Source organism: Acipenser ruthenus, chromosome 16 (genome assembly GCF_902713425.1).
Source record: "Acipenser ruthenus chromosome 16, fAciRut3.2 maternal haplotype, whole genome shotgun sequence".
Classification (NCBI taxonomy): Eukaryota; Metazoa; Chordata; class Actinopteri; order Acipenseriformes; family Acipenseridae; genus Acipenser; species Acipenser ruthenus.
In genome coordinates, this window is record NC_081204.1 from 26,150,750 (window position 1) to 26,164,640 (window position 13,891).

Sequence of the window (13,891 nt, forward strand, 5' to 3'; positions counted from 1 at the left end):
TAATATTCTACTCTAACACAAACTACATTCTGGATATTGACAAACATTTTAAAAATACAGTTAAAATATGTCTTTGTAACGGTTTACCATCAAACTGTAATTCCCTGTGAAATGTATTACCATGATTTTTTTTAATGTTAATTCCTTATAAAAATGTGCAAAGTAAAAGGTAAAATGTATCTTTTGCCTCATTCTAAATGTATATTTTCTTTTTATGATATTAAAAATCCAACCCCCAAAATATTCCTGTACCAGAGTTTTTTTACAGGAGGGAACTGGAGCTATTTATCACACTTGTCTTAATCTCCAGTAATTCCGCTGGGCTGGGCATTACTTCCACCTAAAACTGTAACATTATTGGCAGTGAAACTAGATCTAAGGGATGTTTAAACTAAAATAGTACACCTCATTCAATGTCTCTTTTTTGATCATTAGTTTAATTGTATTCTACTTACTTAATCAGAATACAACATGCTTGTCTGACACATGAAGCATTTCCTGTACTACTCCAACATTAAAGTCATGTGAACTCAATATGGCAGATATATTGGGTAAGAGGTAAATGTCATGGTCCCACATTTAGCATGCAAATATGAGGTTATTACAGGAGATGTTAGGCATTGACACTGGTGGCATCAGTTATAAATAGGGCCTTGTGTTTTTTACTTGTTTTTTAACCTGTAATTTAGTCCTCTAGGCACACAATGTCTATATAGCTTCCACAACAGCTTTATACTTCAGTTACTGTCTGTGTGTTTGGTATACAGCTGTATTTTTTAATGTTTTTACTTTAGTTCCATTACTGGTGTACGTATGTAGTTCACACTGTATATTCACATAACTTATTAGTGGAAGTAGGTTTGATGGTAAATTAACTGCATCTGTTTATTTATTTTCTTGAATACTAATCTTACTATTGCTTTCATGTAACCTGCAAGATGGTGAGTCTGATGCCAATTTGCAAAATATACCCCCCTATCAGAAGACCACAGCCAGATCAAAGAACACAAGGTATGGAAAGAAGTAAACACCAGTGTTGGTAGCACACAGAACCCAGGCACACCATAGATGAACAATCGGCTTGCACAACATTGCCAGATTTCAACAAAAAAATAAAAGTGACTAGTCACAGATTAAAGGCAAGGGGAATTTATTTACAATATATACACAACTAAAGTAAATTAAAAAGGCAGAAGTAAAAAAAACTAAAGCATCACTGAAAGAAATCAATGAAGCTCATAAAATAGTTTTAAAACAAATTAAATGAAAGAATATATTTAACAAGTAAACCTAAAATCTGCAGGGAAATACACCCATCTTCAGTAGCATTAGCTAGTCCAGTCCTGGAAGCGGAAAGAATCACTAGCAATTTTCCAGACAGGGAGGGAGCTGGAAGGTGTTGCTTGTGCGGTCAGGAGGAAGTTCTGGTTAAAATAGCGCTGTTTGTTCCCATCAAATTTGACTGTTCCACCTGTCACCACCAGTACCGTTGTCTGACCTTGAGTTGCTTGTTCTAAAATAAAAAAATAAATACATTAAAAAATAAATCACTCAACAGTAGGATTATGGGCAGTCACAGTATGGTACACAAGGTAGCGATAATACAAACGTTGTCATTTACAACCTTACAATTATTTTATTTTTGTCCTAAAACCAATATTTGAGACTTAGACAATTTTATAGTAAACTAGGAATCAAGCCTGCAGTAACTAATTGAAATGAGCAAAAGATATCTGTACAGAAGGACAGTGCACAGCTGGTATCTGTTCCTTGCCATCTGGAGTATGATAGATAGATAGATAAGAGCTGAAGAAAGAGTTTCCGACCCTTGTCTCGCAGAAACCCCCACCGCGGCTTGATTTAGTTACTTTTGCGGACTGCTGAACATGGTTTTGGAAATTCTAATGTAATAAAGCAAGCATTGATTTGCATGTGGAAGGAGGTATGCACTTTCAACTGTTCCTACACCAAACGTTTCACAGTCTCATCTACAATCGTGCAAAACACACAAATCCCTTACCATGGACAGGTTGGCAATCCAGCGACTGCACCTGGAACTCACTAGAGGGCAACGCTTCAAAAAATTCCCCAAGTGCAGCTTGGCCTGAAATAGCATTTCCATTCCATACTAGCGTAGCTTTATCCAAGTAAAGTTTGGTCAGTACCTGAAAATAAAAACAAAACTGCACTTTCACACAAAAAACGCAGTACTTTTTACTAATTCTATTTACATTTAATAACTATATGAAACAAAAATATATTTAACTTTGTAGCTTTTATTCAGACCACTATACCAAAACTTAACTGAACTGTGCTCTATACTCATGCACTGCTTTTGCTGGTCTGTATAACTGAATATCCATACTGACTGATAGTTGAAGTGACCTGATGCACCCTCACGCACCACAGTGTCCCCTGCAGGATATGACCAGTATAACCAAGATCAGTGCTATATAAATAATGCTCCCAACAACTGAGACTGCCACTTCACACCATCTGAACTCCTACAGATACATCCTGGCACACTTACCTACAGTGGTTTAAAAATCAAGAGAACTTCCTTCTCTCTCTCTCTCTCTTTTATTATTATTTTTTTTAATATCCCACTGATTGCTTTAGTAAGTCTTGGTGGGTACTCCCTTAAATATGGGTTTTGATATTCTCTATACCGCTTTCATCCCATTCCCAAAGCAGTTTTTGGACTAGTGTTACATGTAGAATCCTACACATTACTCCTCCCACCACTATTGGTTGTTAATGATGACACAATGTGGTTATTTTTCACATATAGTAGCCACAAATATATACTGTATCGCCAGGAAAGTAAAGGTTCTGCCTCCGCCTCAAGTGTTATTTTTTAATTGCAGTAATACACACACATCTATCTATACTGTATAGATCCGATTTTAAATAGTACAATAACAGAAAACTGTACCATTTCCTAAATCATTCTTTAAATGATCACTTACCCTTCTTCTCTTATCCAGCGTTTCATAGTAGATGTTGACAAATTCTTCAGCAGCTCTGCACGCCTGGTCTACAAGGGTTCTAAAATCCTAGAATTAAAGCACTCCGTTTAGATTGGAAGAAAACGTAATTAATACAACGGTGTGTGTTCACTGTACGGCAACTTGCAACTGACTTGGGGTATACAAATTGGGCGTTTGCTACCGTACTGCAGATGCCTTCTGAAAAATCTGTGCCGAAGAGTTGTATTTTTTGTAATGCCAGGTTTTGTTTAGTGATCGTTATCAATCATGCCTGTTTTGCGATTTGTTGTAAACGGTATTGATAACAGCTTTTGATCTATTTAAACAGCTGAAACCCACATTAGATAACGAACTGAAATATATATAAAAATGAAAACAATCTAAAATCAAATTTACATAAAATGCACGACCGGTGTGATGTTATTTTGTGGTACGCATTAAAACGTGGTACACCGTGTACTGAGCTTGCCCGGGAACATGAGATACAGTAGTTGTACGATAAATATTTAACAAACTTACTATTGTGGTTGTCGTTGGTAATGCCATTTGTTCCACGCGATGTAATTAACAGCCGCTGTTACTCGTAGACAATACTCAGAGTAATTTTCTACTATAGACTGCGTGTGAAACGAAGCCTTTCCCTTTCACAAAAATCTTTTTAAAATGTAGCGTTGTTTTGACAACTTCTGAGTTATAAAATCTCGTCCGCATTCTCGCGATAAGTGACTGTCGTGCTTGCGCAGAAGAACGATCACAACCAATACATGCGCAGTAACAAAAAGACGATTCTTAAATTCAGTGCATGAGGAAGATTTATATAAGATTGATACACTACTGGAACGGATAGGGGAATGTTAGGGCAGGTGCAACGTTTTCTGAAAGTGCACACTTTGTTGTTTTTGAATCGTGGAATCTAAACGGACAGTACTATACACGTGTCCAGATAAATATGCATAATATAGCATGTTTATGAAACTATGGGTTATTTTTCCAGAAGAATTTAAATTTAAAAGGACAGTTCTTTTTTGACAGACATTTATACATGCTTTAACCAGTAGTTTGTATGAAATCCGATTTATTAATTATTCTTTGCTTAAATCCAAAGATGCGTAATTATCTTTGTTAAAACTACCCATACCACAAGCCCTTTGTCAGTGGGTTGGTCCCACATTACAAATTGTCCCCCAGGAAACAAACACTCGATGGAGCGGCGCTCAGACGTCGATTTTTTGATTGGTTCAAGGCAGGAGTGTTACTAGGCAGAACTGAATAATGCTGTGGATTCCTTTTTTTAATTGGCTATGTGTGCGTGACAGCGTGAAATAGTTGTAATCTAGTGTTTTGGTTGTTTCATTCTGTATTGTCAAGTGAATCAGCAGTAATGGAGGAATCTGTGTCTAACGTGGAAGTATGCAATTTGGCATATACTGGACAATTTGAAGAGTTAAAAAACAAAATTTTGTCAGATAAATCGCTAGCTTGTAAAACAGATCAGGTAAGTCACAAAATGCAACACGATTCTTTGCAGCCCAGTGAGTCTACATGCTCTATGCCTTGGCTTAATTAATCGACTGGTCAGAGTTATATGAACAATTCCACATTATTTGTATGCATTATTAAACTGACAGTGTGGCGTTGAAATGCATGCAAGTTACCCTACATTTGAGCTGTTGTTTTCGCAAGTGTCACTGTCCACTATAAAAAGGTTATTGTCTTTAATGTTAATACGGTTTGTTTATACAGTCCTCCAAACCATTGTAACACACAGTAGCACTGCAAGGGTAACCTATGCATCATACGGCATTGCGTTTTACCTTTACAAAGCAGAACTAACACTGTATAATTATATATATATATATATATATATATATATATATATATATATATATATATATATATATACACACACAGTACTGTGCAAAAGTTTTAGGCAGGTGTGAAAAAATGCTGTAAAGTAAGAATGCTTTCAAAAATAGACATGTTAATAGTTTATATTTATCAATTAACAAAATGCAAAGTGAGTGAACAGAAGAAAAATCTACATCAAATCAATATTTGGTGTGACCACCCTTTGCCTTCAAAACAGCATCAATTCTTCTAGGTACACTTGCACAAAGTCAGGGATTTTGTAGGCATATAGTCAGGTGTATCATTAAACAATTATACCAAACAGGTGCTAATGATCATCAATTCAATATGTAGGTTGAAACACAATCATTAACTGAAACAGAAACAGCTGTGCACAGTACAACTTTTGCACAGTACTGTATATATATATATATATATATATATATATATATATATATATATATATATATATATATATATATAAATTTGTTTTTTTCTCTCTCGGTAGGATCATAGAACAGTTCTGCACTGGGCATGTTCAGCTGGGCACGCGGACATTGTGGCGTTTCTGTTAGCTTTTGGAGTGGATGTGGATCTGAGTGATGATGTAAGTGGTTTAGATATTTGGTATTTAAAGCTGGCCACCAAGAGTGAAATATAATTCCTTCATTCCTGTTTGCTTACAGCTTAAAACGTTTAGCTTTCTGTACAAAAGGAAACCCATTTTCCAAACAGTTTAAGCTGCTTAACCCCACCTCACCTCACACGTGTATTTCACAATCTGTTTTGATATAATATGTGTTTTTATAAGGTACTACTGTATAAGCATTGTAACATGTTATTTGTATATATTTTTATATTTTGTTACTGCTGAAAGTTTTAATCTTCTTATTATATGTTGTCTGTTTTTCAGGCGGGTTGGACTCCACTTCACATTGCAGCCTCAGCAGGAAGGGAAGAGATTGTGAAGGCTCTGATCACCAGGGGGGCACAGTTGAATGTTGCCAATGAGAATGGCTGCAGACCTTTGCATTATGCAGCTTCCAAAGACAGATATGAGGTACTTACATTTCAGTGGTGCTGAGAAGTATTAACACAGTCCAGTACCAGCTTTACAAAATAAAGGAGGGCAGTGATTAATGGGGAATAAAATACAAAATGAAATATTGAACTATAACAGTTAGTTTCACAGACCTTACCTACATTAACAGTGATTAGTGCTTATCTGGGTCTGTGAAACCAGCTGTAAAAGCATACATGACAATAAATCCACATTGATGATGATATCCACATTGATGATGATGTCTACAAATAGGGTCGGCTCTCAAAAGAACCAAACCATGTCGGCTCTCAAAAGAACTGCAGGGTTTTCATTGCAGATTGCCCAGATGTTATTAGAGAAAGGCGCAGACCCAAATGCTACAAACAAGTTGCAATCTACCCCGTTGCACAGAGCTTCAGCAAAGGGAAACCGTCGACTAATTCAGCTCCTCCTGAAGCACAGTGCCTCCACCAACATCCAGGATTCAGAGGGAAACACAGCACTGTAAGTACAGTGAATATACAGGTGACGCTGACATCTGTAGCACACACCTTTAGGTAAACATCGTATTCATTTGCTATGCAATAGTTACGTATTGTAGCCAGTTGCTAGCACTGGTATATAATATGATTTGACCATTTAATGAGTTACAGAACGTCCAGCTGTGTTTACAAAAATCCAGTTTCTTTGTCTTTGCTGAATCCTGTGCTGTCTGTATCACAGCAATATATTTTTAAACATAGTCCTCAGTGTTTTAATATTTGTATTCATACATTATGGGTCAGCACTCAGCTGGGGACAGCTATTCTCATCTTTTACCCAGGAGTGTTTACCTAGAAAAAAAAAAATTCTCTTTAATAATATATACTCGTAGTGTATCCAGATCATGCTTCTTCCTGCAACAATGCTTGTTTTGCATTCCCACAATAAACCGTTCAGAGCACCAGCATTGTTGCATGAGGGAGTTTGGTCTGGATACACTGCGATGCTAAAAAGAGAAAATGCTTCTGACGAACGCTCCCAAGTAAACATTTAGAAATGCATTCCCTAGATTACATGATGTGTGAGTAAAAAATATTAAAATAATAAGAAATATGTTTAACAATATGTGGCTCTGATGCACACATATCCAGCTAAAGTAGACTAATCTTGTAACACTTGGGTAACAATGATTTATTTTTATTGTTTTATTATTAGTCACCTGGCTTGTGATGAAGAACGGACAGAAGCAGCCAAGCTACTGGTGGAGCATGGAGCTAGTATTTATATAGAGAATAAAGAGGAGAAGACACCTCTACAGATTGCTAAAGGAGGACTTGGGGCAGTGTTGAGGAGGATTGTGGAGGGCTGATGCTGTTTCTTAGTACATGTAAACTGCTTCTCGAAGGAATATGTTTTGTTAGAAAGCACTTCAAAGTTTAAACGTGTTCTCAGCTTCTAAAGGAAGCATGTGTTAAAAAAAACATGAAGTTTGTGTAGATTTATTTTCATACTTGCCATTCTTTATTGTGCAGCAGTTAATATTTGGAAGCAACTTGCAATTCAGTTATCAACCATGAAGATTATACTAGCAGGATTTTGTGTTTTAAAAAATGTATTTTAATTTACTTAAACTAAATACATTCCTTATAATAACACTCACCGGACTTCCATTTTCTTCACCGGTTGTTCCCAGTGTATTCTGATACTTTTATAGACCATAAAAAGCATTTAATAAAGGTAATTATTCCCTGCCTAACTGTCTGTGGTTTTCCATTGTTCGTTGTCTGTTCAGGTTATAGCACTACTGGGTCTTCACAGTCCGGTACATACAGTATATCTGTCTCGCCAGACAGCAAGATTTGTACGTTCACCATAAAGGGATCTATTTAATGATCTACAAAGTAGCAGATTTAAATACCTTTAACTTTGTATTATTCCACCTGGCGTCTTCCCCACGGGTGATTTATAGACCTACTTATTAACATTACTACATATTGTAAAAAATGCAGTTTGAGAAATCAGATGTATACATATTAAGGCGACGGTATTAAGATCTGCCGTTGTTAAGATTATTAAAATAGATGTCAGTGCTTCACTCACCATCAGTCAGCATTTCTCCAAGTACATGTTACTAAGAATTTGTGGTCAAACCTGTGGTGGGCACCATTGATAATAATATCCATATTGCGATATCGTGCGATTTTAAAATGTTTGCTTCATCAATAACTTTTTCAAACTACGAAGCTAAACATCAGTTTACTTGAAGTTTTAACAATAATATCAATTTGCTATGCTGAAATGGCTTTACTTTTAAATAGAAGAGTGGATTACATTTTCAGTATAGTGAAACTAGAAATATCACCCACTACACACCCTCCATAAAGAGGCGTACGGACGGCTTGCAGAGACATGCTTTTTATTGCTAATACTGCTAAAATACTAACACAGTATAATCAAGTTTATTTTATATTGAGATACAATAAACCCTATACATACCAATCATTGCCAGCCTCATAGTGAAAGAAACTCCACACACTAACATATTATTGAAGCATATATTGTAGTTGTTTGTGTTTTGGAAGAATTCGATATCTATATCAAAACACATGCACGATATCAATGTTAAATTTTCAGATCGTTGCACAATGTCAGTCAAACCATTGCAAATGTTGCCATAATTCCATGTTCTATCTTGGTAAGCAACCAGATCAATGAGATGTCATGAAAATTAAACAATTGGTCACTTTTGTAGCCTGTTAATAGGAAACTACCCAACTACCCTCTCATCCAGGGCAAGACTGAGGCATTGTCAGGAAGTGTGTGGGCTCACATCACTACCGTCGGTGCAATAACTGTTATGCAGATATTTTGGTTTCCAGTGATACCAATCAGTCACCACCCACAAGAACTAGACGTTATCACACATTTGAACACAATTACAAAATAATTACCAGTCAATAGAAGTTACCTGGCTTTTATTTCTGTTCAATGAAACTGTTGCAGTTGCAAAAACAAATACTACACACAGGAAATGTAACAGCCACTCGGCTGAACTCAAATCACAACAGTCATTTTCCCGTTCAGATAATAATTTTCCCTTTTCTGAACTCTTGAAGTAGCAGTCTCCCACTTGCTTGCTGTCATCTGCTTCATTCCAGTTTCAATCAAGTCTTTGAAAAGGATGGATTTGCGTAGGCTCTCCTTTCCAAAGTGCTTTGTGGTGTACTCATGCCTGTTTTTAGCGGTATACCATTTCAGAGCTGACCAAGCGGTATCCAGTGGACTCAAATGGCCACAGTGTGATGGCAGACAGAAGAACTCGTGGCCATGACTTTGAGCAACCAGAGGGCAGCAGCTCATAAAGTTCACCAGGACCGGAGATAAAGGTCGGTGATGCTGTTCCATCGCAATCATGGAGGGGCCATTTGTTTCCATAGCTGCATTCACTGGCTTGGCTACTATTACACATTTCCCATATAAGTTGCTTAAGGAAACACACAGCTCCTGGAAGATCTCACTGGAAGGGTTCCAGAGAAACAGATCGGTCTTGAACATCAGTTTGTAATTCCAGGGGACCCAGCCTCTGCTACCTCCTGCGTGCATCATACTCCAGGCATTCACCACCTTGGAAGAGGACGGTTCTGGGAACTCACCTGTGACTAGCCCCTCCGAGATATCCGTCCCACCCAGGTACACTGTGTAAAACCCGTCCTGCTGTAATCTTCTCAGGTCCTTTATGTACACATCACATTGGTTTTTGCCAGTGTTTACGAGTAAATGAGTTACAGCTTTTAGCAGGTTAGGTTTGAGGTGCATTTTCCAAATAAATGTACATTCAAATATTTATGATCACTCACATGAATCTGCATGTTATTCCATCTTAAACTATTTGTATGTGTATACAGCACCCATCTCCACTTTTTAACAGCCCCCTGAGCAATCATTAATAGGAAGTTCATTGTGGTCGGTGACCTCATAATGGGTTCATGCAAGGTGGCATAGGAAAATACCTTTTGAAAGCTTAAATACAGGACTTATATATACATCTTCAGTAGCACTGTCAATAGGGTTAGGAGCACCATAGGTAACCAGGAGAGTACTGATTGGATATGAGTCTGCAAGTTGTTTAAACTGTTCTGGAAGCAAATAGGTTATTTCTGCAATTTTTTGTTAAGAATTATTAACTGGAAAGACAGCATCAAATGACTTTTAAAATTATTATTTTGTACTTTGACCTACAGAACAAAATCATCATAGTTTATTAATAGTCATGCACCGTTTTATTTTTCATACATTATTCAGCTATATGAGGCCAAAGATATATCTGCTTTCCCTTCCTCCCCTGACCTATTTTTTGTTTTCTCTTTCTTTTCACTCTATACTATTTCTATCTCTTCCCTCATTTGCCCCTTTTTGGCACAGTTAAATTAACTTTTAACTGTGAAAAACAGTTTTGTAAATCATGCTATAAAACAGAGTAAATGCTGAGTAAAACAATCACAATGAAACTGTATCCCTCTGTGTTGCTTGTTTATTGTATGAATTTGTATTGGCCTAACACCTATAGTTCAAAAACACTTTGGCATCCTCTAGTGCTGATTCCAAAAGGTTTCAGAAAAAAAAAAACTGAAAACAGGCTTAAACCTATAGCTTCAAATCAAATGTAATATACTGTACATTTTGTTTTTCCTTTTCTGATGGTAACACAGATTGGAGTTGAAAGGTCTCAACACAAAGCAATGCTTTTGTTACATGATGCAGTCTATTCCTCTGTTGCTGCTTTTGGCTCCAAGCAAAAACATCCTGGTAACCTCATCACAGCCAGCTAAAATGTTTCAGTTTCCACTAGTAATTAAATAGAAGCTAAGCTAATTCCTATTGTGATGTAATCGAGATTTCTAAAATGTATTTGTAATTGATTGTTTCACCGCTGGTTACTTCAATAGGAGGCCCTTGAGAACAACGTCACTGGAACGCAGCTGCAAGCATCACAGCTCTCTCTAGTTGCACAAGCTGAGTTTGCCTGGGATTCTGTCCCCTGCTGTCAAATAAGCTAATTGTTGTCATTTTTTACAAGCATTAAGAACCAGAGACTGTATTCACAATGTACATGTTTATAAACCCTCAACATGTACATGTTTCTAAATACCATTAGCTTCATTTTGTTAAATGCAGATAAACTTTAGGAGTTGAAATGTGGCTGCACCTTCTTGGTACCAGATCACCTAATTGGCTTAATTAAGCAACAAGCACAAGCCCCAAGGCAGATTTTCTAAATTGGAAGTGTACATTTTAACAGGACAAAACTAGCAAAGAATTGCTCAGAGCAGTCATTTATCTTGCTCCAAGCTGAAGCTCAGCTCTTTCTTGGTAATGTTACACCATTATAATTGTTTTATTCTTCAATCAGATACAAAAGAGGCACCAGGATTCAGCACCTATAGTGCTGTATTAATTTGACACTCTGACTGGGTCCATATTAGTACAGTTTGGATGTGTAAAACTGTGTAGTGCTAATTTCTGTTGCCTCTGTCTACAAGCTTTTGGTGCTTCATTGGCTTAACAAGCCCAGAAGCCTGGTGCAGAGGTCACAGCATGAGAATGCTAAAATCACAAGGATTTAGTCTTCAGCAGACTTTATTGGTTAATTGGTAAATTTGCACAGACAGCGCGAGTTACTCTTTAGGGAGTAACTATGTGGACTGATTAGTCATCGTATAAAAGCTGTGAGAAAGCATGTGTGCGTGAGTGTGAGAGATAGGGGAAAGTGTTGCAGAGAAGTGACTGGACTGTTATTATTTCCAGTTGTTTAGGGTATTTATTTTTGAAACTGTTGCAGAGCACTATTCCTATAGAAACTTCCCTGCAAGGCCTAAAATGAACCTGTTACAGACACATTTTCATATCCTGAATTTATGTTTCATGGGACAGATGCAATGGCTGTGGTAATGGATTGCTGAAGAGCCTCTGTAGTTTAGAAAGAATAAGGGAACAGGAAGCTTCTGGCTAACAAATATAAAGGGTTGAAGATGGAGGAAAGTCCAGTGATCTCCCGCAGGCTCGCTGACAACTGCCTTTCCAGAGGTGATGCCAGAGATGTTGGGCCTCCAGGGTTGGGAAAGGAGCTTTGATTCCCTGAATGGGGGAAGTGGCACAAGAGAGAGAAAGGACAGAGCATGGGAAAAGGTAAATTTAGTGGGTTTGTGAAAGTTTGGCAGGAATGAAAAACAAGGTGGGAGGGGGGGTGTACTGTGGATTATAGAGAGTTTAGCAGGGTATAGACCCACTAGAACTACCATTTAGCACTTCTTTAAGAATGCTCTTGCCTTTTTTAACCAAAATATTGCCTGTGTTTCAGTAAGTCCAATGGTTTACTATAGGGGGCAGCAAACCATTTTTATGTTCCTGTTGTCATTCTAAGCGGGCTTGTGAGGAAAAAAGAGATTAGATTAGTACGTTGATTAGACTTTTTTTTCTTATTCACCTATTTGGTTGTTTATATTATTGGGGGGGGGGGGGGGCATGAGTATTAAAGTAAAAAGAAACATTTTTCTTTCAATTATGTGCTGTGCTACAAAAGCAGCCTAGGGGTTTCCATGGTAACTGGGAGAGTTGCACAGAAAATTGACAGAGGAGGAGATAGACAAGGGTCTGATAGCACACATTGCGCAGAGAGACAAGTGTAGGTGAATTTAATAGATGTTGAATTAGCATAAAATGACATAATTACTTAGAGGTTTTTGTACCAAGCATATGTCCCATGCCAGTATGGCTTATGTATAGCAAAATACCAGCAAGACAGATTTTTTAATGTAGATTTCATATAAGCCAAGCTGGACTTGCACAACATCATCCAATACCAAAACATTGTCACAAAATGTGAATGATAGTTCATTAAACACATCATATATTTAATATAAATAGCAATAAGTGATGAGATTTAAGAGAGAATGGCTTTTCTGAGGTAATAATGGAATTAGAGGAACACGCCACAGCAATGCCATTATCGCTATTATACTACCAGTTTGTTTTTTTATTAACCTTTGTCACTGTAGTCCACTGAGAGTTCACTTTAAGAGCAGAGCTTGAGCGTCTGTGTGAGCGTCCAGTAAGCAGTGGTTTTAGAACAGGTGTCATTAATTAGTGTCATCTCTGTCTTTATTTGCCATTCCTTTATTGTGTAATAACAGAATGTCTGACCTCCATAGAAAACAAGGGGACAGCAGTGCCCGTTTGTATAATTTAAGATATTTAATTGTCTTAACAGTAATTGATAAGTATTATTTGAGTGTTTCCTTTCAATACATAATCTCTTTTTGTTTGTTTTATTTATGAAAACCAATAAAGTTACATTAAAAATAACTGAAAGGATAGCCATCAAAATGAGTCGGTTTTTCATTTTCACCCAGTTGCATTTCTACGATAGCTTTGGGGTAAGTAAATGCTAAATATTGCGTAACCAAGACGCCACAAGGTAGGTATTTTTCAGTTCTGAATTCTTTCTTAGATATTGTCTCCACTTCAAATACATTAAAAAAAAACATTTAATGAGAATTCCTTCCCTGAAGGGCAGTGGTACCCCCATATTTTTATTTTAATGTATGCTGAAGTGTCTATGGAGCCCTGAGGTGCCTACTAACGCTAAGAAAATAAGACAAGGTGCACAATGAGGTGAAGGGCTTGACCAGTTAAATTAGGGTGCTCAGACCCAAAGCAGTTCTGAATCATGCTCAATATATATACCATAAATATTTCATGGCCAGTCTGTATATGGAATCTCTTGCCAAAACTCAGTAAAATCTTAATTTATAATGCAAGAGGCTGTGATATTGATGTGCAGGGTTCTAAGAATAATTGATAGAGAATATTGGAGAAAGACTGTAGACCATTTAGAGTAGTTTTGTATTACACTAAGTTAACCCCCCCCCCAAATCAATATAATTAATACCAGTCAACTACGTTTAAACATACATGTCTAAAACTGCTTCTTGTGTATAGAATAAACCTGGCTTTCCTGTTAATTGTAAAT

General features: G+C 37.0%; 3 protein-coding genes across 3 annotated transcripts; 1 reads left to right on the top strand and 2 right to left on the bottom strand.

Moving 5' to 3' along the window:
- Positions 1-1,133: 1,133 nt before the first annotated feature.
- On the bottom strand, positions 1,134-3,689 carry LOC117430267 (NTF2-related export protein 2-like). Its single transcript, XM_058989165.1, has 4 exons — positions 3,510-3,689; positions 2,970-3,056; positions 2,021-2,165; positions 1,134-1,513 (listed from the first exon to the last, which is right to left on the bottom strand). Exons 1-4 carry the CDS (start codon positions 3,534-3,536, stop codon positions 1,329-1,331), a joined length of 444 nt encoding a protein of 147 aa, XP_058845148.1. The 5' UTR covers positions 3,537-3,689; the 3' UTR covers positions 1,134-1,328.
- A 118-nt stretch (positions 3,690-3,807) lies between these two features.
- Positions 3,808-7,613, top strand: LOC117430265 (26S proteasome non-ATPase regulatory subunit 10-like). Its single transcript, XM_034050136.3, has 5 exons — positions 3,808-4,485; positions 5,347-5,445; positions 5,752-5,898; positions 6,218-6,384; positions 7,078-7,613. Exons 1-5 carry the CDS (start codon positions 4,372-4,374, stop codon positions 7,229-7,231), a joined length of 681 nt encoding a protein of 226 aa, XP_033906027.3. The 5' UTR covers positions 3,808-4,371; the 3' UTR covers positions 7,232-7,613.
- A 1,303-nt stretch (positions 7,614-8,916) lies between these two features.
- LOC117412488 (uncharacterized protein C21orf140 homolog) lies at positions 8,917-9,678 on the bottom strand. Its single transcript, XM_034020937.3, has one exon. The coding sequence runs from the start codon at positions 9,676-9,678 to the stop codon at positions 8,917-8,919; it is 762 nt and encodes a 253-aa protein (XP_033876828.3).
- Between the last annotated feature and the right edge of the window lie 4,213 nt (positions 9,679-13,891).